We start from the raw sequence: 25,537 nt of genomic DNA on the forward strand, positions 1-25,537 counted from the left end.
GTCCAAGGATCAAAATGGAGACGGTCCTGGTTTGCACCAAAGCATTATCTATCTTTGGATCAGCTGTTTGTGTATCCCCTTCTTGTTCTCACAAGCATTGATAGAAATATTTAAACTTGCATAGTCGCCACATTCAGAAATTTCCTCCCTTGTGGTTCAAGAGGCTGGTCTGATTTAGTCACTTCTGATGTTAAAATAAATTCAGTTAGTAAAAAGAACAGAGAATGTCCTCTTCCACACAGCATGCACACTTTCTCTTTTTTTTGCATTCAAAGTTGAGATTACTTGGTGTGGTGCAAATGATTTCCTGCACCAACAGGATGCTTACCACACATGTGATTTGTACATTTTGGTGCCAGTGTGATGCCAGGTACATGGGTCATATGTCTCAATGATTGGTGGACCACATCAAACAAGGCATCCATATGAACATGCACAGTGGGCAGCATGCTGACCATTCTCAGCCAAACCCATTCTTGCAAAACTAAGAATACCTCATTCAACATTAGACACGGCTCTGTTATTGGACAACATTTACTGAATGATCCTGACTGTGCTAAGAATTGCACCAGAAACCAATTTGATATCATCAGTCAGGTTTACATTATGATTAATTTCTGCATGCTACAAGAACACACGGGACCCTCTTGTTTTAGGCAAAAGGATATTGTCCGTGCATTGCATTCTTTTTCAATGAAGAAAGGATAGTACAGACCGCCATTGCCTTCTGCACTCCCCATGGCAACAGCTTGACCAATCAGGGTCTATTTGACTGGTCGATATTTCTTTCAGCTAAGATTGACAGTTAACAGTTCCTACAGCATCACCATGCCAACTATCATTGGACCAAGCAGCACCCTCTGCTGCACGTTGGTCTGAACTTTTCTCGTTCATCAGTACTGAAGCGTGCACAAAGAAAATCTTCAACATAGTCTCCCTCTTCAGCAATCTTTAAGCTCTGCGCTGCTGAGCAATTAGGGTTGCATTTGATAGACTTTTGGTGACAAAGGGAATAAAGAAGAGCGGGCATGGAAGTTGAGGTGAGGCAGGCACTGATCTTATTGATTGGCCAATCAGGCTTAAGGGTCTACACTTTGTTCCGATGTTGTGCACACTGCATTATTAAGATAATGGGGAAGCTACCACTGTGCCTTTTGGCTGTGTCAGCCTGAGACACTCTCTCGGCGAGCTGTCGCATTTGTTGACTCCGTGCATGCATCCTGCCTGCTGTGAAACTGATGCTTATACAGCATTCAAATCCCACAATTTATGTGTGAAAGAAGATTGAATATACAGCACAGGATGAAAACCGTGTTTTCAAATCAATCTCAAAAACCTTATTTCACCTCATCAAATTCCTCAGTCATTTTTCTCTTAATGTCAGGGCTGTGCATATTTTGAAAGACCTCAGCTGTAACCATCCCTGCAACAACAGGAGAGGAAAAAACACTTAGAATGAAACACATTACTTAAAAATATTCATGCCTGAGTATAAAATACATTACATTTTGACAAAAGGAATGTCTTCATAAAGCAGAATGTATAAATAATAAATGTATTACTGCGCTAAAATTCTGCTGGTCCGAAATCCCAGGTCCTGAGATTAGCCCGATGTGCTTCAGGCAATTGGAGTTGTCACAATTGAGTTTAAAGTAGGATGATCTGGCTTTGGACAACAAGCTCCACAGTGTGCTCATACAGTCCAGTTTTGGATGGGAATATTCAGTTTTGAACCACATTGTGCAGTTGAAAACCTCACATTCAGACAGAACAGCCTAGGTTTGGATAAACCCTAACAACAACTTGGATTGATTAAGTGCCTGTAACATTGCAAATTGTCCCAGAATACCTTAAAATGACAAAACTGACCACCAAAAGGTGGCACGGTGGTTTAGTGGTTAGATGCCTCACAGTGCCAGGGAGCTAGGTTTGATTCCAGCCTCGGGCGACTGTTTTCTGTAGTTTGCACATTCTACCTGTGTCTGTAGGTTTCTGCTGGGTGCTCCAGTTTTTTCCAACAATCCAAAGATATGCAGGTTACATGTAGTGTCCAGGGATGTGCATATTAGATGGGTTAGCCACGGTAAATGTCGGGTTACAGGGATACAGTGGAGGTGGGATGTTCTTAGGAGGGCTAGTGTGGACTTGCTGGGCCAAATGGCCTCTTTCTGCACTGTAGGGATTCTATGAATAGTGAAAATTGACAAGATGTAGCCAAAGAAAGAATCAAATAGACTCCCTTCATGGACAAACACAGAATATGCTGGAGAAACAAAATGACTCTTCTTCGGAATCTTTATCTCTCCACAAATACTGTAAGCCTGCTGACTTTCTCCAGTATTTTAAGCATTTGTTTCAGACTTCCAGCATCTGCAGTATTTGTTTTTATTTGAGGTTCCCTTCAGGAAGGGTGGGGAACACGTAAGACATTGGCATTTAGGAAGCGTGTTCCAATGTGTAGGGCCAATATTTTTGTAACAGGAAACCTCACAATCCTTAAAAGTTCTTGAATGAACACTTCAAGTGTCATAACATTCAAAGCTATGGGCCTAATGTAGGAAAGTGAGACTAGTATAATTTTGGCAGGACAAACTCAATGGACCAAAGGGCCTCTTCTGTATGATTCTATGAAGACGTTATGAAAATCCCCAGATACAGAGAAAAAGATTGAATGATTTGCAGGAATACCCCGTTGCATAGCCTGGAGGCAACAACAGGCTGAGTTAAGCCTGAGGCTATGCAAGAACTTATGGATGAGCTACAAGATCTTTACACGAATATATTGCCAAGAGGAGAACCATAGAGACTTGGTTCCTATTGGCTGAAGGTCAGGGCTGAAAGGCCAAAATAATGGGACGCAGTTGGAGAAATAGTAATTTACAAACAATGGAATTTGGAAGGTCATCCAGGAGTGTACTGGAATAACAACGATGAAAAGCAGAAGGGCATCAGGAGCTATAAGATGGGCAGCTGCAAGCAATGTTTCAGAAATTGAAACATACATGCTTCTTGATGGCCTTACTGTGGAGTTGAAATATGAGCTGAGGGTGAAGCATTGAGTTTGGCAGCAGTCAAACACGTTCCATTAGACCACAAGGATAGAATGGGAGTATAGTACTGACTGGATACTCTAGAGAAAACCAGAGACTAAATGGACCAAATGGCCTCATTTGGTGGTCATTATGATTAAATGTCTTTTATAAGGTCAAGCTTGGGCTGGGTGTGAAGATTCCCTACATTCCTGCATCCCATCTCTCAGCTTGGACCCTAAGGTTAAGGACCCTAAAAGTTCAACACTTCAGGAAATGACCAAGTACCACTATTATTCCCTAGGCTTTTGCAATTAACCATTCAGCAAGGTCAGTGACAGTGTTACACAGCAGGTACAGCTGCTGACACAAGTTCTCAGATCACACTGAACTTTCCTTTTACTACTCTACTCTACTTTACTCTACACTCTATACCCTTCCTAGTCCCAACCCTTGCATTCAGTTTCCAGGCCAGTGTGTAAATAAATGATTAACTTAAGAACTTTCTGAGCTGTTTGTGAGCCCAGAGAAAATTTAAAACATCTTTCCTCCAGCGAATGGAATTTAAGTCACAGCCTTGCGTATATGTAATTTCCAAAAGATGATAAGCTTGTTTTTCACTTGCTGTCAAGGCATATTTTAGAGCGAGATATTTTTATGAAAAGAGCATTACCATCTGGTTCTATAGTGAAGGAAAGAAAAGATTTTACATTATGTCTTTATTACAGGAGCACAAGAACAGGAAGAGGCCATTCAGGCACTTGGGCCTATTCTTCCATTCAATTAGATTAGGGTTTCCCAAAGTGGGGTCAAGCTCCCAAGCAGGGTTGTGAGCTAAGGTTTTAGTGTCATGATCTATGAAGCAGCAACAACCACAATGGAGCTCTGACCGAGTTATAATGGCTGTTCTCCATCTCCACACAGCCCCTCGGACTCACCCTCCCTCTCACATTTTCGCTGAGGTGTGGTGAGAATATTCAAACTTTGAACTGTGGTCAGAATGGAGAAAATTTGGGAAGCACTGAATTAAATCACGAAGGATCTGTATCCCAACTCCATTCTATCATTTTTTCCTGCCCATGCCACTTGGATATTCTTACCCAACTAAGCCCAACTGTCTTAGACTTAATTACTCCATTATTGTTCCAGAAACTACAGCCTTTTGAGAGAAGGGTCAAATTTCTACAACTGAATGGAAAACAGGTTTCTTAATTTCCTTTCTGAATGTTCTTAATTCATACATCAGAAGAAATTGGGGCTTCTTTTGTTGGATCTGCCCTGTCAAATCCTCTTATCTAGCTAAACACCTTTACCAGATCTTAAAAGCATTTTACAACCTACGGGTTAGAGTTGAAGTTCAATCATTTTGGTTATGTCAGCAAAGAGGCGGAAAGGTGTGGAAATTGGGTGGATGAGGGGATTATCATCGTAAGTAATTTCTTATTCAAAATGTGAACTGAGCAATCATTCCGAATGCAATTTAAGCTGAGGTTCAATCACAATGCTGAGAAATGGAATATCTGGAAAGTATTAAATCATCCCTGTGTATTCAGAGCATTTAGTGAGAGGCAGGGCAATGCATCATGGATACGACAGCGCACATTAATGACACATCCAAGCAGGGTACCTTTGCATCCTGAACACTGAATGAAAAAGATGATGAGATCCAGGAGTGCGGTATCTCTGTCTTGTTTATACTCTTCAATCCAGTCATTAACAACAGACTACAGAGCAAGAAAAGAACAGTCACAAATTCTAATGCAACGTTCCAATAAAGAAACATTCTTAAAGAGCATATATAATTCCTTTAAATTGTAGAAAAATTATAATCTTCTTTCTAAGCATTTATGGATAGGGCTTTAGTACTTTATGTGAAGGTACTGTTGACAGGACTGTGTTGAAGACTAACCATATGGACGGATTGGGGTTTTATTAGACAGAAAAATACATTGAATAATAGTTTAATAGGAACCCACATTTTTCCACTAATCAGTTGATCTTCCAAAGCTTTACCCACAATTTTACAAATTTTACAATATAGAGTGTCTTTGCCCAAAACAATGGCAACTACGTAAAAGACTTTGAGGCTCCAGACCAGGTGAGCCTTGAATCATAAGAGCCCAAGCCTTCAACCAGTAGGATGGACAAATTGTCTGTGTTACATAAAGGCACTTTGTTCTTATTTCTGTGTCTTCTTCTTATGTCTTTGATACCATTAATATTTGTCTAACACTCAAGGGCAGGAATCAATATATTCCGACCATCAGTTGACGTTGCATTTATCGACATCATCCTGCCTCTGTGCCATTTTCCTGGAGATTGGATCAAAGACTGAAAGGTTTCCCTTTCACAAGCAGCAGATAGGCAAATCAGGTAAAATGCTCTTACTTGCATAACAATTTAAGGGACCAAAGGTATGGCAGCTCATTTAAGACAGAGATGAAGAGACCTCTTTTCTCACAAGGGCTTATATGTCTTTAGAACTCTTTTCCTCACTGGGTGGTGGAAACAGAGTCCTTGAATAATTTTAAGGCAGCAGTAGATACATTCTTGTTTTCAAGTAGGGGAGGAAAGGTTATTGGGGTTCAGGGGGAATGTGGATCAGCTATGATGTTATTGAATGGCTGAGCATACTCAAGGGACTGAGTGGCCTTCTCCTGCTCCTTATTTATATGCTTGTATATAACCAAAAACATCAAGTCTTTCCTGGATTAGCTGGTTTCAGCCAACACCTCAGGGTACAATTGGAACTATAGTGCTGGAGAGGTGCAACTATTCCTGATCTAGTCACCTCTTCATATATAGATGCCAGTTGAGGGCCACTATTTGGCAATAATGGCCACAAATAACATGAGTTACAGACTATTGGTTTTGCTGGAATGTTAGACATTGCCACACTATTTTGAAGGATGTTCTCATAGTCCTGCTAATACCTGCATGGCACTTTTTCCCATCCTGACTACTTCAAACAGTGTGACAGCCTCAAGGTCGTCATCCCTCTGGCAGTGTCCATTCCTGCGGTCCTGGTGGGAACACACTGATGCTCTCCTTCTGCTTTTCTCAGACTGGCTCCTCCGTCTCCTTTTCCATGACTTCAAAAAAGCAAAAGGGAAAGAATAATTTATATTTGATTTCCAGCACTAGCAAAGGATTCTGAAGAGGAGTCACTGGATTCAAAATATTAATTGTTTCCCTCTCCACAGTTGCTGCCAGTCCTGCTGAGTTTCTCCAGCAGATTCTATTTGTGTCTAAAATTTCATCTGTTGTCTAACATAACACTTCACTGGTCGGCAACTATTTCCCACTGAGTATCACTGCTCCTGTCTCTAGCAACCTGAAATCAAATTACGTAACTCTGCCACTGAGAACATGGGATCAGGAATGGGCCCTCAAGATCATTCCTACCTTCCAAGTAGTTCGTGATTTATATCTTATTTTCCTCATTTTCCAATTCTTTAATATCTTTAGCAAAAAGAAAGTCTATCCAGCACAGATTTCAAATGTTCAAATGGACCCCTGCATCAATATCTCTCTGAGGGGAGGAGTCTCAAACTTCCATTGCCTTTTTGTGAAGAAGTGCTTCATGAACAGGATCACTCCAATTTCAATGTGAAATCCTCTCGTTTTAGGATCATCCACAAGGGGAAATAGTTTTCCTCCAATAACCCTATTTGGGGCAGCATGGTGGTGCAGTGATTAGCACTGCTGCCTCACAGCACCAGGCTCCCAGGTTCGATTCCAGCCTTGGGTGAGTGACTGTGTGGAGTTTGCACACTCTCCCCGTGTCTGCATGGGTTTCCTCTGGGTGCTCCGGTTTCCTACCACAGTCCAAAGATGTGCAGGTTAGGTGAATTGGCCATGCTAAATTGCCCATAGAGTTAGGTGCATTAGTCAGAGGTGGGTGTGTCGGTGTGGACTGGTTGGGCTGAAGGGCCTGTTTCCACACTGTAAGAAATCTAATCTAAATCTTTTAACAATTTTAAATACATCAATTAGATCACTCTCAATCTTGTTCTGTTGTTTTAATTCATTTTTATTTCTTTAGTCCTTCTTTTACTTGTATATTTGAAGTCTAACTAGGCCATGTCAGAGAAATCAAATTTTTATTTACAGGTAGGCACAACTAATGCCATAGTTGTATTCCAGTGAAACCTCGCTAAATAGAAAATCGCTTAGCAGAAATAATGGGGCCGATGGGAAAGATGGGGTTGAGGCAGACCAGCAAAAAATATCACTCACGATTGCTCAAAAATCACCCAAATATCTAATGCAAAGTACAGCACAGCCTGAATGAAGGTTGAAATCATATTTATTAACAAAACAATGGGAAATTTAACACAATACATTTTTAAAAAGTAAGAAATCTACTGTCTGTACAGTACCTCTCACGGAAAGCTACTCTGTCAGCAGCTGACATCGGCACATGGACAGAACAAAGCACGCAAACCAATCCCTGCTGGAGTCATGTTTTTGCGAACGGAAGTAAGCGTTCTCCAAAATACTGTTCCCTAATTCTTCAGCGACACTATAGACAAATTGTACTACCAAAAGATGTGTTACCCCAGCACTATGTGTATTTGCTAATGAGATATAGGTATTGCTGGCTGGGCCAGCATTAATTATAGAACATAGAAAAATACAGCACAGTACAGGCCCTTTGGCCCTCGATGTTGCGCCGACCGAAGCCTACCTAATCTACACTAGCCCAATAACCTCCATATGCTTATCCAATGCCCGCTTGAATGACCATAAAGAGGGAGAGTCCACCACTGATACTGGCAGGGCATTCCATGAACTCACAACCCACTGAGTAAAGAATCTACCCCTAACATCTGTCCTATACCAACCTCCCCTTAATTTAAAGCTGTGTCCCCTAGTAACAGCTGACTCCATACGCGGAAAAAGGTTCTCACTGTCAACCCTATCTAAACCCATCTTGTACACCTCTATCAAATCGCCCCTAAACCTTCTTTTCTCCAATGAGAACAGCCCCAAGTGCCTCAGCCTCTCCTCATACGATCTTCCTACCATGCCAGGCAACATCCTGGTAAACCTCCTCTGCACCCGTTCCAGTGCCTCCACATCCTTCCTATAGTATGGCGACCAAAACTGTACACAATACTCCAGATAAGGCCGCACCAGAGTCTTATACAACTGCAACATGACCTCAGGACTCTGGAACTCAATTCCTCTACCAATAAAGCCCAGTACACCATATGCCTTCTTCACAGCACTATTTACCTGGGTGGCAACTTTACCCATCCCACATTGCCCTTGAGAAGGTGGCAGTGAGATGCCATCTGGAACTGCTGCAGTCCTTGTGATGCAGCAATACCTACAATGCTGTTATTGAAGGAGTTCCAGAATTTTGACCCAGCAACAGAGAAGGCAATGTACTTCCAAGTCAGGATGGTGAGTGGCTCGGAGGAGAAATTGCAAGCGGTGGAGCTCCTGTGTCCTTCTAGGTGGCAGAGGTTGTTGACATAGAAAATGCCATCAGAGGAGCCTTCGTGAATTTCTGCTGAGAACCTTGCAGGTGGCATACAATGCTCCACTGTGGCATGAGTGGTGGAGAGAGGATTTTTAAAACACAGAAAGGACTTAACCTGCAGTGTAACCAAAATGGCATCAAACGTAAATGACAGTTTTTAAATATTTGTGTCTTCTAAAAGTTTGAATTATTTAATCCAAAATTTAAAACAAACCATAATATAGACAGTTTTACAGTTGTGTCAGAGAATTAAAACCAAATCTCAAGATTGTGGTCCCCAACCATTGCACCTTATAACTGTCTTCTTATTAGACAAGGAAACTTCTGTGTACTCACCGATAAGGAGCCTGCACTTCCCCTTCTTTGGTTCTCCAGATCGTTGTCAGGCTCCGAATGGCTCTCATTCTCTCTGCAACAAACATACAACAAATAAACCTCTGGAGACTCTGAACCACACTGACCTGATTCTACTGTTCTAGAAAAGGGTCATGGGAATTATTCTGAGGATTACTTTCCATGGTCTATTTAAATCTGGATGAGGTAGTGGAGAACCAGAAATCCAACCAATATTACACAGGGTCTGAATGAATCCCACCATCTACCCTTGCAGTGACTGAAATAACCAAATTCACTTTTCATAATGCAAGATTTGGGGCAGCACAGTGGCTCAATGGTTAGCACTGTTGTCTCACAGCACCAGGGACCCATGTTCATTCTGTCCTTGGGTGACTGTCTGTGCGGAGTTTGCACATTCTCCCTGTGCCTGTGTGAGTTTCTTCTAGGTGCTCTGGTTTCCTCCCACAGTTCAAAGATGTGCAGGTTAGGTGGACTGGCTATGCTAAATTGCCCATAGTGTCCAGGCACACTAGGTGGGCTAGCCATGGGAAATGCAGGGTTTCAGGGATAGGGTGGGTATGAATAGGAAGCTCTTCAGAGGGTTGGCGTGGACAAATGGGCCAAATGGCCTGCTTCCACACTGTAGGGATCCAAGATTTATGCCAGTGCTTTGGGACAATAAATCTCAAAAATATTACTCTTGAGAAGGAACATTAGCATCAGAAAAAAGAGGGCTTGTACTTTCTTCTGATGTTTTGGGTGAGATCAGTCAGGATAGTTACAGAAACAGAGGGGCAAGATCTGGCAAAACCCATGGTATTTCTCCCACATGGCCATTTAGGATATCTTGTGGTATTTTCTACCTCCAACTATTTGGGAAAGGGTGCTGAAAGAAGTTTAGTGTGTCCCATCTCTTTTGTCTTTGCTATGGCTCAGGCCTATCTAGTGATTACCAGAGGACTATTCATATCCATGGTATGTATGTACAAAAGAGACACTCTTCTTAGTTAACCAGAAGGTTTTCTGCAGAATAGCAGTAAGTATATCTACAACTGGCCAGGCAAAATTCCTAGGTCTATGGGGAGCTGGTATAGACGTATTTGCTTCCACCAAAAGCTCAAATGGAACTTCTCATCTTCACCCATAGATGGCATGTGACTTCAATAGAATGGGTAAAGCCAACATAACAATAATATTAATTCCTTCAGAATATTACCACACACATCTCCCCCCAAACCTTTCTCCCCATAGTTATCCCATTGTACAGTTATGCACATTCACCAGTGTCCAAGTCTCTATCTGCACAAATGCAGGCATTCTGCACATTGCACACTTTATTCAGAGTACACTCACTTCTGTTTTGTTTGCTGTATACTGTGCAATATATAATTTATTGTAAATTTGGGTTTTTAGTTTTTGAATTAGTAACACGTCAATTTTCTGTATGTCTATAGTTAATAATTAGCTTGTAAGCGGTGATTTATTAAAGTTTTTAAGGCCTAGCTTTATAACTAACAAACTTTTGTGAATATTGGTAAGATTTTACAATTGAACAACATAAACAAGTTTCAGTTCAGAAGATCCGGAGAGGTTGTTTTAAGTTTAAGGGAAAAATTCATAATATGGAGAGAGAGGTTTTTAAAAATTTTACATCGAGTTTGAGCAGTCCTTTGAAGTATTTCGATGAATCAGCTGTGTAGACTAGTGCTCCTGTGACAGTAGGGATATAATAAGGCTAAATTACATTAAAGAAGTAATGGTAGTCCCAACAATGTAGTGTTGGAATAAAACCATGAAGAGGTTACTTCAAATGAAGCAATTTAAGTTCAAGCAAATAATAGATCCAGGGAAAACTATCTGCAGTTCTAGTCTACAAATTGAGGTCACAAGAAACTTAAACATATTCAGGCTTTAGAGACAGTCACTCTGGTATGAGTACTGTACAAGAAGTATTTTTTGTTACTGTATAAGGTGCGTTTTTGGGGTCTGTACCAGGGGTAAGTTTTGGGTTTTATATAAAAGCTGTTGTTTTTCTTTTCAATTTATAAAGGAGTGTTTTGGGATTAATGGCATTATATTTTTATAGCCTTTATAAAAATTCTTATGTTTAAATTAATTTATTCTGTTTTATTTTCATTACTATTATTAATAAACTTCTGTTTTATTGTTAAAGCAAAACTTGCAACATTATACATTCACAACTGAACAAGAGTCTACTTTGCTAAAACCAAAATAAATGAAATCTTAACTATCAAGCCAGATTTCAGTCTGGGATCTGGTTTGTCAAGCACTTGGAAGAATGGTAGGTCTCTTCCATGAGAATGGTTGACCCTGGATCTAATCTACATATCAGTTCTTCACTGGAGGATCTTTTATCTCTCATAGAAACATAGAAATTAGGTTCAGAAGTCCGAAATTGAGCTCTTTGAGCCTGCTCCACTATTTGATATGATCTTGGTTGATCCTCTACCTCGATGCCACATTCTTGCTTTGACCCCACACTCCTTGATACACACATCTCTCTCTCCTGAATATATTCAGTGGCTTGGCCTCCACAGCTTTCTGTGGTAAAGAATTCCACAGGTTTTCTATCCTTTGTGAGAAGAAAACTTTCACCATCTCAGTCCTACCTGAGACTGAATCACGTATTTCTAGGTGCCCCAAACAAGGAAAACACCCACCCTGCTTCCAGTTTACTCAGCCCCATTCAAATTTTATACATTTCAATCAGACTACCTCTGCCATCATAAAATCAGAGTCATAGTGCTTATAGGGCAGAAAAGGGCCATTCGGTCCATTGCGTCTGGGCTAGTCAAAAGCAAACGCGAATTTTGAGAAGATTTGTAGCTCAGGTGAGGTTCTGGATGTAGGTTTCTTTGCTGAGCTGGAAGGTTCATTTCCAGAAGTTTTATCACCCTACTAAGTAACATCTTCAGTAGGCCTCAGGAGAAGCACTGCTGATAATTCCTGCTTTCTATTTATATGTTTGGGTTTCTTTGGGTTGGTGATGTCATTTCCTGTGGTGAAGTCACTTCTTTTTTTCTCAGGGGGGTGGTAATGGGGTCCAACTCAATGTGTCAGCCAGGGGGCTCAGAGATAAATGTGGGGTGAGGGGGGTGGCGGGGGGGGGGGGGGGGTGGGGGGTGGGTGGGAGGGTAGCTTCCCATCACATTCCCAGCTATCTCAACGAGCTTGCATATTGTTGAAATAATTTGAAATAAGAAAGTTAAAAACCTAACAACCCCTTAAAAATGGAAGAAAAATAATGAAAAAGTCTTTAGTTGAAGGGGAAAGAAAACTGTTAAACAAGATAGAATTGTTTAATTATTAATAATCAGTTTTACATTGCGCACGCATCCAAGATGTGCATGCACAGTCAGAATTTATCATTGGATCACAGGTATTTTATTATCAGAAATATTGAGTCAACGCTTTTTACTCTCAACAACAGCAATCTTCCAGACACTTAAAGTGCAGTGAAGGGTCACCACCGTCTCCACTTTGTTCGATTGGTATGGCTGTATTCAGATTTTTTGGAAAGTTCTCTAATCCTTCGATGCTATTTTCATTAGCTAATGTCTCTTCCTGAGACCCTTAAACATGGTGTTAAATCATCTCACTTATTCCTAATAGGTGTTCCTTGAATTCATGTCTTTAATAGAATTTTAGGACGTCTTCCCCCAAGACCTCAAAAGCCTCTGTTATTGGAACTTTATTCTTCCAACTACTCAGGACATCTTTTCTTTTCTCTGGACTGTTTTGGAGACTGCTAAACTAAATAAAGTTTTTCTGCTTGAATTAATCTGCACGAGGCTAGCTTCTTCCGAATGTTTCCACCTTTCTGTGCTTCTAGGCTCTTGTCACTAAGCATCCACAGCTTTCCCTTTCCCACTTCCACTTTCTTTATTTTAATGCACTCAACTACTCACCTCAAGGGTTTTTAAAGATCTAATTTAAATACAAATAAACAGAACAAATCTCCAGGGAGAAAGTGAGGATTGCAGATGGAGATCACAGTCAAAGAGTGTGGCACTGAAAAAACACATTAGGCAGATTCCAAGGAGCAGGAGAGGTGACGTTTTGAGCATAAGCTCTACATCATGATTCATCAATCCTCCAGTCACCCTAGTACCACTCATAGAACAAATCTAAAACAAAACCAAAAACCAGGCTCTCTTATCACACACAATGTAGAAATCCAAATCAAACTCAAAGCTGCACATCATTCCACCACTTTAGAATTCAAGTTTTCCAAACAATAATAATAGGTTATGAACCTCCACCACATAGTTCTTGAAGAAATGAGATAATTTGTAAGAGGTCTCTAGTCGATTCCAGCCCTTCCCTGACTCCTGGCCTCCGACAACTCCCAACCTCCATTCGACTCCCGACCTCAACATGATCACGACGAGGGATCATCCCAGCCTAGTATAATGGCATCCTGTGGCAGCCCCCCAGTATGGCAACCTCTCAGCCCATGTTGTAGTCTTCCGGCCATACGTGTCAGTCCTTTGGTCTGGCATGGCCTCAGTGTGAACTCCTGTTCTCGAGATAATTTCAGAATGATCTCACACCTCATGAACCTTGAGGTGAAGCCCGGTGTGGTCTGGAGCCAAGGCCCAATGTGGTTTGGAGGTGAGGTGCCAGCGTGGTCTGTGATAGAAGACGGTAGTTCTGAACTTTTATTTCTGCGATGCTGAATTTTTTTATTTCTCTATTTTCTAAGACCTTGTAACTGAAGAAGCTGTACCTAGGTACCTTTGTATTTAAAATTGTGCTGTAAGTGGCGACATAAACTTTTCACTGTTCTCATTTGGGTACATGTGACAATGAAGATAATTCTATTCTATTCAATTCTATTATTTTTCTCCTAGGAATTGAGCTAGCAGGCAAATTTGACAAGATAACTAACCCAGCAACTTTTAAAAGACATTTGTTCATCACTGACTTTGCTTTCGCCTCCACCATGACTCACATCCACCCAGTGTGAATCCTTTGTCAGTTAAGTGGCTCCTTACTTTTGAAGGGAGACCTTGCTGGATAATTCTGGTTCTGCTATCATCACTGCTTCGTGTTCAGAAGTGAAGTCAAGGGTCTAACAAAGTGGCCTTCTTAGACTGGGAGCCATCCAATGGTGTCCATCTGCTGCATCTTCTTAGTCCCTGCGCAGGAACACCTCAATCTTGTGTCACATTTTCTTTCAGAGCTGCAGAAATGAAAACAAAGCACATACAATGTGTTCATGAAGTGTGGTTACAGTGGTGTTCTGTACAAAACCAGAGAAAAATAAAGTTTTGCATTTACATAGTATTGTACATGACCACGAGACATGTCAATGAAATGTATAGCCGATTAAATATTTTGTGAAGTATGGTCACTGCTAAACTTGGATAAGACAGCAGCTAATATTTGCATTTAAAAAGCACCTACAAACAGCACTGTGTTATGATCCCAGTTAGTGGTCATTTTAAACATGTCAGACCCCAGAGTGAAATCTAACTTGATCATAAAATCTATTTCCGCAATTTGGTTAGTCAGTCACTGTACATATTCGCATGAAACTGCCAAATTGTTTTACCAAAAGAACACAACTTTATAACACAATAAAATTAGCAAGATCTTAACCTAAACTACAAAATAATTCAAAAATTCTTAACGCTTTTCCCCAGCCAAATTCTTTACAGGCATAGCTCGACTTCACTTTAAAATTTCTTACACAGCTGACTTTCTGTACATTTACCAGATTTAATTTATTCTGTCTCTTCCAGGAACAAATAAATCCAGACCAGTGACTCTTTCCAGTCCTCCTCCTTGAAACAATGTAAGACTTCTTTTCATTTTGGTTGGCCTAGAGATTTCTTTCCAACCCAGAGACTTCTATGAAATAAAAAACTGTCATTTTGCTGATAAGATTATCTTCTTCTGAATCTAACATCCCAGGTCCATCTGTTTCTGTAGATCACAAAACTCAACTTTCTGGACAATCAGTAATTAACTGCCCAGATAGCTGATAGGGTTACTTAGCTTGGGACCTATGCTTCCTTGGAAATTACATTTGAACTCATTATTCAAAAAAAGACTGTTTTATCAATAAAGGCCCCCTTCAAGAATTAAAACTAAAAATCCATTTACCTCTACTTTAGAATCTAAGTTCTCAAATGATAATAAATTAGAAGCCTGCATCACAAACGCCATAATGACCTGGTAATTTGGTTTTGTCATAGAGTCATAGAGATATACAGCATGGAACAGACCCTTCGGTCCAACCCGTCCATGCCGACCAGACATCCCAACCCAATCTAGTCCCACCTGCCAGCACCCGGCCCATATCCCTCCAAACCCTTCCTATTCATATACCCATCCAAATGCCCCTTAAGTGTTGCAATCGTACCAGCCTCCAACACATCCTCTAGCAGCTCATTCCATACACGTACCACCCTCTGCGTGAAAAAGTTGCCCCATATAGATTTCCCCTCTAGGTCTGGATTCCCCAACCCCAGGGAAAAGACTTTGCCTATTTATCCTATCCTTGCCCCTCATAATTTTGTAAACCTCTCTAAGGTCACCCCTCAGCGTCCGACGCTCCAGGGAAAACAGCCCCAGCCTGTTCAGCCTCTCCCCGTAGCTCAGATTCTCCAACCCTGGCAACATCCTTGTGAATCTTTTCTGAACCCTTTCAAGTTTCACAACATCTTTCAAATAGGAAGGAGACCAGAATTGCACGTAATATTCCAACAGTGGCCTAACCAATGTCCTGTACAATCGCAACATGACCTCCCAACTCCTGTACTCAATACTCTGACCAATAAAGGAAAGCATACCAAACGCCTTCTTCACTATCCTATCTACCTGCGATTCCACTTTCAAGGAGCTATGAACCTGCACTCCAAGGTCTCTTTGCTCAGCAACACTCCCTAGGACCTTACCATTAAGTGTATAAGTCCTGCTAAGATTTGCTTTCCCAAAATGCAGCACCTCACATTTATCTGAATTAAACTCCATCTGCCACTTCTCAGCCTATTGGCCCATTTGGTCAAGATCCTGTTGTAATCTGAGGTAACCCTCTTCGCTATCCACTACACCTCCAATTTTGGTGTCATCTGCAAACTTACTAACTGTACCTCTTATGCTCGCATCCAAATCATTTATATAAAAGACAAAAAGTAGAGGACCAGCACCGATCCTTGTGACACTCCACTGGTCACAGGCCTCCAGTCTGAAAAACAACCCTCCACTACCACCCTCTGTCTTCTACCTTTGAGCCAGTTCTGTATCCAAATGGCTAGTTCTCTCTGTATTCCATGAGATCTAACCTTGCTAATCAGTCTCCCATGGGGAACCTTGTCGAACGCCTTACTGAAATCCATATAGATCACATCAACTGCTCTGCCCTCATCAATTTTCTTTGTTACTTCTTCAAAAAACTCAATCAAGTTTGTGAGACATGATTTCCCACGCACAAAGCTATGTTGACTATCCCGAATCAGTCCTTGCCTTTCCAAATACATGTACATCCTGTCCCTCAAGATTCCCTCCAACAACTTGCCCACCACTGAGGTCAGGCTCACCGGTCTATAGTTCCCTGGCTTGTCTTTATGCCCTTCTTAAACAGTGGCACCACGTTTGCCAATCTCCAGTCTTCTGGCACCTCACCTGTGACTATCGATGATAAAAATATCTCAGCAAGAGGCCCAGCAATCACTTCTCTAGCTTCCCACAGAGTTCTTGGGTACACCTGATCAGGTCCTGGGGATTTATCCACTTTTAACCATTTCAAGACATCCAGCGCTTCCTCCTCTGTAATCTGGACATTTTGCAAGATGTCACCATCTATTTCCCTACAGTCTATATCTTCCATATTCTTTTCCACAGTAAATACTGATGCAAAATATTCATTTAGTATCTCCCCCATTTTCTGTGGCTCCACACAAAGGCCGCCTTGCTGATCTTTGAGGGGCCCTATTCTCTCCCTAGTTACCCTTTTGTCCTTAATATATTTGTAAAACCCCTTTGGATTCTCCTTAATTCTATTTTCCAAAGCTATCTCATGTCCCCGTTTTGCCCTCCTGATTTCCCTCTTAAGTATACTCCTACTTTCTTTATACTCTTCTAAGGATTCACTTGATCTATCCTGTCTGTACCAGACATATGCTTCCTTCTTTTTCTTAACCAAACCCTCAATTTCTTTAGTTATCCAGCATTCCCTATACCTACCAGCCTTTCCTTTCACCCTGACAGGAATATACTTTTTCTGGATTCTTGTTATCTCATTTCTGAAGGTTTCCCATTTTCCAGCCATCCCTTTATCTGCGAACATCTGCCTCCAATCAGCTTTCGAAAGTTCTTGTGTAACACTGTCAAAATTGGCCTTTCTCCAATTTAGGACTTCAACTTTTAGATCTGGTCTATCCTTTTCCATCACGATTTTAAAATGAATAGAATTATGGTCGCTGGCCCCAAAGTGCTCCCCCACTACACTTCAGTCACCTGCCCTGCCTTATTTCCCAAGAGTAGGTCAAGTTTTGCACCTTCTCTAGTAGGTACATCCACATACTGAATCAGAAAATTGTCTTGTACACATTTAAGAAATTCCTCTCCATCTAAACCCTTAACACTATGGCAGTCCCAGTCGATGTTTGGAAAGTTAAAATCCCCTACCAAAACTACCCTATTATTCTTACAGATAGCTAAGATCTCCTTACAAGTTTGTTTCTCAATTTCCCTCTGACTATTGGGGGGTCTATAATATAATTCCAATAAGGTGATCATCCCTTTCTTATTTCTTAGTTCCACCCAAATAACTTCTCTGGATGTATTTCTGGGAATATCCTCCCTCAGCACACCTGTAATGCTGTCCCTTATCAAAAATGCCACTCCCCCTCCTCTCTTGCCTCCCTTTCTATCCTTCCTGTAACATTTGTATCCTGGAACATTAAGCTGCCAGTCCTGCCCATCCCTGAGCCATGTTTCCGTAATTGCTATGATATCCCAGTCCCATGTTCCTAACCATGCCCTACGTTCATCTGTCTTCCCTGTTAGGCCTCTTGCATTGAAACAAATGCAGCTTAATTTATTAATCCTACCTTGTCCCTGCCTGCCCTGACTGTTTGACTCACTTCTGTTCTCAGCTGTACCCGTCTCAGATCGATCTCTTTCCTCACTATCTCCCTGGGTCCCACACCCCCCACCTTACTAGTTTAAATCCTCCCAAGCAGTTCTAGCAAATTTCCCTGCCAATATATTAGTCCCCTTCCAATTTAGGTGCAATCCGTCCCTCTTGTACAGGTCACTTCCACCCCAAAAGAGATTCCAATGATCCAAAAATGTGAATCCTTCTCCCATACACCAGCTCCTCAGCCATGCATTCATCTGCTATATCCTCCTATTCCTGCCCTCACTAGCTTGTAGCACTGGGAGTAATCCAGATATTACTACCCTTGAGGACCTCCTTTTTAAATTTCTGCCTAACTCTCTGTAATCTACCTTCAGAATCTCAACCTTTTCCCTTCCAATGTCATTGCTTCCAATGTGGACAATGACCTCCTGCTGGCCCCTCTCCCCCGTGAGAACATTCTGCACCCTCTCTGAGACATCCTTGATCCTGGCACCAGGGAAACAACACACCATTCTGCTTTTTCTCTGCTGGCCACAGAAACGTCTGTCTGTACCTCTGATTACAGAATCCCCTAACACAGTTGATCTCTTGGAAGCCGATGTACCCCTCGTTGCATTAGAGCCAGTCTCAATACCAGAAACTTGGCTGTTTGTGCTACGTTCCCCTGCGAATCCATCACCCCCTGCGTTTTCCAAAACAGTATACCTGTTTGAAATGGGTATATCCACAAAAGACTCCTGCCCTAGGTGTCGATCTCTCTCACCCTTCCTGGAGTTAACCCATCTATGTGACTGTATCTGAGACTTTCCCCCCTTCCTATAACTGCAATCCATCACAACTGCTGCTGTTGCAAATTCCTCATCGCTTCTATCTGTCTCTCCAACCGATCCATTCGATCTGATAAGATTCGCATCCAACAGCATTTATGGCAGATATAATCCACAGTAACACTTAAACTCTCTTTAAACTCCCACATCTGACAAGAAGTACATATCACTGAAAAGGCCATTTTTGCTCCTTCACAATCTACAGACCCAGAAAATAACACTGTCTTATTCCACTACAAACACTGCCCCAGGTTAAATTAATAGCTATGGCTTATATTTTAAATTTAATCAAGAGACTTATCTCCAAAAACATATAATCAAGAAAGAATCCACTATACTCACTACTGCAGCCTTTCTCTTGGACAGACTTAAAACAACAATTAACTTATCTGATTCTGTGCTGTGAACTTCCCCCAACAGTTACTCCAAGATTAGATTAGATTAGATAATTTACAGTGTGGAAACAGGCCCTTCGGCCCAACAAGTCCACACCGCCCCGCCGAAGCGCAACCCACCCATACCCCTACATCTACCCCTTACCTAACACTACGGGCAATTTAGCATGGCCAATTCACCTGACCTGCACATCTTTGGACTGTGGGAGGAAACCGGAGCACCCGGAGGAAACCCACGCAGACACGGGGAGGACGTGCAAACTCCACACAGTTAGTCGCCTGAGGCGGGAATTGAACCCGGGTCTCTGGCGCTGTGAGGCAGCAGTGCTAACCACTGTGCCACCGTGCCGCCCACTAAGATTAGTTTTGAATTTCACTGTTTGTTAATTTTCCCAGATGTACTCCGATGTCCAGCGATATACGAATTCAAACAGCAAAGGCGGTAACTGTGCAGGTTCTCTCTCTCTCTCTCTCTCTCTCTCTCTCTCCTATACTGTCCTCACCATGTGCTTCCTTTGTCTGCTCTTCTCCCTCTTAATCTGCTGTTGTTTTGACTTTTTTTTTTCCAAAGTTCCAAATCAATTCAACAGCATATAAAACAGTATTTGCTGCTCCTGGAATTCGAGGAAATCACCTCCAACACCTAAAATACCGCAAAATAAGGAGCAGCTCTTACAGCCAGAAATTTTTCCCGTCCTCCATCTTGGATTACGATCTCTCTCTTTTTCATAATAATGCCAAGGTAGGAGATGAGCAGGAACATCCTTAGAATGAGGGCAGCAGGAATGGAAAACATTTCCATAACCAAGGTGACAGGGAGAACTGCTTCTCACCAGGTAATCTCTCAGGCGATGAATTGACAATGACACATGCCATGAAGGGAAGGGGTGAGCACTTCAGGAAGTACAATGGCTAGTTAAAGGAAAATGACACAGGGGTAGTAAGGCCATTTTCTAGCTTTGCAAAAGAACGAAATTGATAGTATAAAATAAATTAGGCAAAGAAAAACTGTTCCCATTAGCTGATGGCCAAAGGACAAAAGGTCAAATATTTCTGACTTTAGTCGTAAGAGATTCTGAGGAACGTTAAGGAAAATACAGTGAGTGGTAATGACCTAAAGCTCACTGACCAGAAGGGTAGTGGAAGCGAGAGCAAAGATTTCCAAAGATAATTGGATAGGTGTTTGAGATAAATAAACTTGCAAAGTTTCAGCGACGTAACGGGGAAGTTGTACTGACTGGATTGCTCTGGAGAGCTGTCATGGACCTAACGGGCCAAATGGTCTCTGTCTGTGCCTCTATGACATGTAAGAGGGAGAATTACCTCTGGTACAGTATTTTACTGCAGCACACAAATGTGCATAATATGAAGGGAAAAAAGCACATGATAAACAACCAAACTATATTATCCACAGCACTATTTAGCACAGTATCTCAAAGAGATTTATGTGGTAGATGGCCAACTTCCTGCTTATTACCCGAATGAGTCAAGTTTAATATTTTCACAAGACTGCAGGCCCACAGTTTATTGTAGTATTTTTTCACCTGATAATTTCTTCCAATTGAAGATTTCCAAAGGCCAGATTCTCACTGCTTTTCACAAAGAGCGAGAGAGATTCATAGGGAGCTAATGCATATGTATCTTTGTGAAAGGAGCTATACATACATCAGTTACGCACAGACAGCTGTCAGCAGAGGAGTGCAGAACATTTTCTCTTAAAAATTCAGACAATGAGGTTACAATCACAGGAATTAGAGAGTGAAAAATGCTACAATATTGGGAGAGGTATTGTGCATATGAAATGTTATGTTGATAAATGAACAGAAAGAAATGGAGCCTTTCTCTGAGATGTAATCTCAAACCATGATCTTAGTGATTTGTAGCTCAGTGATTTTAAACATTTATTCCAACTGTGTAAGAAAAGGGGGTACTTAGCACAGCATTGTACAGCAAAGGCCCACCAGGATCAACTCTCACAGCGTCAAAATCAGAAGCAGCAATGCCCAGCAGCACTTGGAATCGTGGGTTAGCATTTAGCATGCCTTTTTAACTTTGGCATTATAAGAGCATTAGGCAGCCATTCAGCAATGTTCCAACATTCCATTACATCATAGGCTAATCTATACAGGAGAGAGAGCCCATGCTGTCTGGACCCACGATTCATTTCAAAATGAAACTTGCTGGTCTCCCATCATATTGTCATAGAATCCCTACAATATGGAAGCAGGCCATTCAGCCCATCGAGTCCACAGGGACCCTCTGAAGAGCATCCCCCCAAACCCACCCCCTAACTTATCCTTGTAATCACGCACAACCCACGGCTAACCTACCTAGCCTGCACATCCATGGATACTACAGGGCAATTTAGTATGGCCAATTCACCTAAACTGCACATCTTTGGACTGTGGGAGGAAACCAGAGCACCCGGTAGAAACCCATGCAGACACAGGGAGAATGTGCAAACTCCACACAGATATTTGCCCGAGAGTGGAATGGAACCCAGGTACCTGGTTCTGTGAGGCAGCAGTACCAATCACTGAGCCATCGGACCACACAGTTAGCTTGTCAGATTTATTTTTATAGATTACATTAGATTCCCGACAGTGTGGGATGGGGGCAAATTTTAACGTCTGCTGATAGTCACCGACTGTCAAAAGAAAAATCAAGGAAATGTGCACATCTCCGCACTGTAAGCCTTACATTATCTGCTAAAATTAAACTTGGCCATGGTCTTTCAATGGTCATTTCTCAGATACTTCCTGCAGGTATGTAGCCAAAGTGATCAATTGCAGACAAACTACAATTGCTGGGAATGAGCTTCACCATTTTAGTTGGTGAGTCATTGGACTATATCAGATTAGATTAGATTACATTACATTACATTACAGTGTGGAAACAGGCCCTTCGGCCCAACAAGTCCACACTGACCTGCCGAAGCGCAACCCACCCATACCCCTACATTTACCCCTTACCTAACACTGCAGGCAATTTAGCATGGCCAATTCACCTGACCTGCACATCTTTGGACTGTGGGAGGAAACCAGAGCACCCGGAGGAAACCCACACAGACACGGGGAGAACGTGCAAACTCCACACAGTCAGTCGGCTGAGGCGGGAATTGAAGCCGGGTCTCTGGCGCTGTGAGGCAACAGTGCTAACCACTGTGCCACCGTGCCGCCCACAAAATCAGGGTCATAAAATCCAAAGAAGATTACAAGCTTTCTGCCTTTTCACTAAATTTTTTTTAAGATCACTCTACATTGTGGTTTGTGGGCATTTTTCATCTCTAAAGGAGAATGGACTTAATTGCTTTTCTTGTCACAATGTATCAATATATAAAATAGTAACAGGATAAATGGGCAGACACTGATGATCATTACCTAAGCAGCATCAGAGCTAAATTAATATGCCGAGTTCAAATGACTAGTATGCTGAATTGTATCAAATTTACAGCTTCACCTGATATTAGTTGAACTACCTCTTACTGCCAGGCTCTGCAAATCCTTGAATAATACTTTCCTGATGGAGTCATCAGCACTTCCCAGTTTGTTCAGACTAAATTTAGCTTAAAATAATGTTCCTCAGATTCACAAAACACAGCCTGATCACCAAGATATCTGTTTCTTAGACTATATGAAACCAATACATCATTAGTAAAATTAAGTACCTGAGGAAAATAATTTTCATTGAATTATGCAACAACAGAGGCCATTTATCCAACTCTTTGTGTACTTGCTACTTTAAAGAGTTATTCAATTAGCCTTCACTCTTTCCACATTGATCTGCAAAATTTTCTTTTGCAAGCTCATAGGGCTAAAGCGGATAAATGGGTTTAAGAACAAAACAGGATTGATCTAATTAATTGACAGACAGGACTGAAGAGAATGAATGGTCTCCTCTTATGTTTGCAAGTTACTATTGAATCTGCTTCCTTCATCCTTCAGATTGTAAAAACTTACAACATAAAAATATTTCTCCTCACCTCCTCTCTGGTGCATTTGTCAAATATTACAACTGCACTGAAAGTCAGCAGAGGTCATGTTTTAGCCCCAGTTTGTTAGTCTGTTTGCCTATAATAATATATTCCAAAACCTAAGAGTTAAAGAAAAAAATGATACACACAAAAAGTATGGACCAGAAAGGAACTGATTAATTTTTGCCAAAATTACGGATCAATTTTTTTTTAATACATCTGTTAGCATTGGGAGCTTGGGTGAATTAACTTTTCTTTGAAATGTTGAGATGTGTCCTATTCACAATAATATTGAATGTTGTGGATTGTGTCTGTTGCCGGAGTACAATTTGTTACAGCTATCAAAACGTGCACAGAGTTTTTAGAGCAGGTTGTTGGATAATAATTCATCTGCAGCCTCCCTAGCGAAATGATTTTCTTTTTCATTTTAGTAGGTCTAGAGCATCAATCACACAGGGAAAAGCCACAATGAAAAGAAGCAAAATTTTAACAACATTACGTTAACACAGCATGCTTGAGATGCTTCTACTACCACTGAGCGGCCTCTCTCTTGTCTTAAAACTGTGTCCACTGGTTACTGACTGACCTGCTAGTGGAAGCAATTTCTGTTTAATAACAAACATTGCTGAATTGTTCTCATGACCCACTGAATTAATCCAGTAAGTAGCTGAAATGTTCAAAGCACAGCAGCCCCAGAATCACAACCAAAAGACATCCCAAAATGTTTTATACTCAAAGTATTTCTGAAGTGTTGTTACTATTGTGATCGGTAAAAACAATGACTGCAGATGCTGGAAACCAGATTCTGGATTAGTGGTGCTGGAAGAGCACAGCAGTTCAGGCAGCATCCAAGTAGCTTTGAAATCGACGTTTCAGGCAAAAGCCCTTCATCTATTGTGATGTCAACCTGTGTCCAACAAGATCCAATAAATGACACGAAACAATAACCAGTTCATCTGTTCTTCAGAAGTGTTAAATAAACGATAAATAGTGCCATGATGCTAGGGTTACTTACTTGCCTTTCTTTGAAATAGCCTAAGATTTTTTTTGTCGACTGGATAGGTTAATATGTGATCACCAGATTTGAGTTATAAGCCTCAATCAGTCTGGCAAATTCTTGCATGACCTGGTTAGGAACCAATAACTTTTTGTTTTAAGTGGATGAAGTTTGAAATCCCAGATGCTTCCTGAGGGAATAGAGTCACAAGATTCCACTGTTTTTTACTTAAATAAACAAACTAATATTTATGATACAAAATCAGAAAAATAGAACCTCTGCCAGTAACTACTTTGTATTCTAACAGCAAGATGAGGGAAAATATAAATTATGAAACATACTGAGGTCATAGATCCATGTAGGACTCTGTTAACTCACTTTTTAGATTAGAATCAGTCTAAACATTATGGCACAGACAGGGAACAGCAACATCTTAACATCTTATCTGGCTGACACCAATTGTTACAGTTAACCTGAGAATGTAACTTTTAAAGAATCTTCTGTGATTTACATATGAAAGAAGTGAAACTATCATGGTCATTCTAAGAGATGAGAGACTCAACAAACAATCAATGTATTTTCAATGTATAATTTCAGTTACATCACACTGTAAACTTTAGCTATAAATTCTGAGTCTTCCAATTGTGAACTCCACAACCACCTGATGAATGAGCAGTGCTCCGAAAGCTGGTGCTTCCAATTAAACGTGTTGGACTATAACCTGGTTTTGTGTGATTTTTAACTTTGTACACCCCAGTCCCACGCCAGCATCTCCAAATCATGAGGTCAAAGACATTACACTGAATGTAAATGGTGAATGCACCTAGGACAGATTCCACAGATTTCTTAGCAACCCTCACAGATGCAAGTGACCACTGTGAGTCAACTATTACAACAAATTTAAAATCTTCATCAAATTGGGATTTCTTCATCAAAGGCCATTCCAAAATGGACCGCCTGAGCTATTGCTTCAGGAGGTTCAATCTCTTCTCCTGTGATATATAACAACTGGACTCATAGAGCTGCAATCTAACTTCTAATTAAGGGGTTTTTTTTTGCCACAGATAGCTTGACTAAGCTGGCAATGCTCCTGAGTTTCTCTGACCTTCGGTCACCCAAGCTGCAACAACTCAATACTGCCTTTGGCCTTCCCTGAGCTCCACCTCTTCGCTGTAATAAACTGCTCCCAAGACTTCTCCTGAGCCCCAACTGTGCAGAACCACAAAACCTACTCCTGGAACTTCAATAAGCATCAAATTCCTCAGAGCCAAAAGCATAAGCCAACTTTTGCTTTATGGTATCGCTTGCTTGGGCAGCTCCCCATTCTCTAACTAAAACTGACTAACTCTTGAACTGCTAATCCTTGACCTTTCA

At 41.3% G+C, this 25,537-nt stretch overlaps 1 protein-coding gene across 3 annotated transcripts in view; it reads right to left on the bottom strand.

The window, feature by feature from the left end:
• The window catches only part of LOC140481162 (cohesin subunit SA-2-like), a 151,897-nt gene that overhangs the window by 103,456 nt on the left and 22,904 nt on the right, over nt 1-25,537 (bottom strand). For all 3 annotated transcript variants that reach the window (XM_072576931.1, XM_072576929.1, XM_072576930.1), the window contains exons 2-6: nt 13,875-14,062; nt 8,857-8,929; nt 5,963-6,121; nt 4,657-4,753; nt 1,347-1,423 (exon numbers count right to left, since the gene is read on the bottom strand). In XM_072576931.1, coding sequence (XP_072433032.1) covers nt 1,347-1,423; nt 4,657-4,753; nt 5,963-6,121; nt 8,857-8,929; nt 13,875-13,918 — 450 coding nt within the window. In that variant the 5' untranslated portion in view covers nt 13,919-14,062. The remainder of the gene's footprint in view (nt 1-1,346; nt 1,424-4,656; nt 4,754-5,962; nt 6,122-8,856; nt 8,930-13,874; nt 14,063-25,537) is intronic.

This window comes from Chiloscyllium punctatum, chromosome 9 (genome assembly GCF_047496795.1).
Source record: "Chiloscyllium punctatum isolate Juve2018m chromosome 9, sChiPun1.3, whole genome shotgun sequence".
Taxonomy (NCBI): Eukaryota; Metazoa; Chordata; class Chondrichthyes; order Orectolobiformes; family Hemiscylliidae; genus Chiloscyllium; species Chiloscyllium punctatum.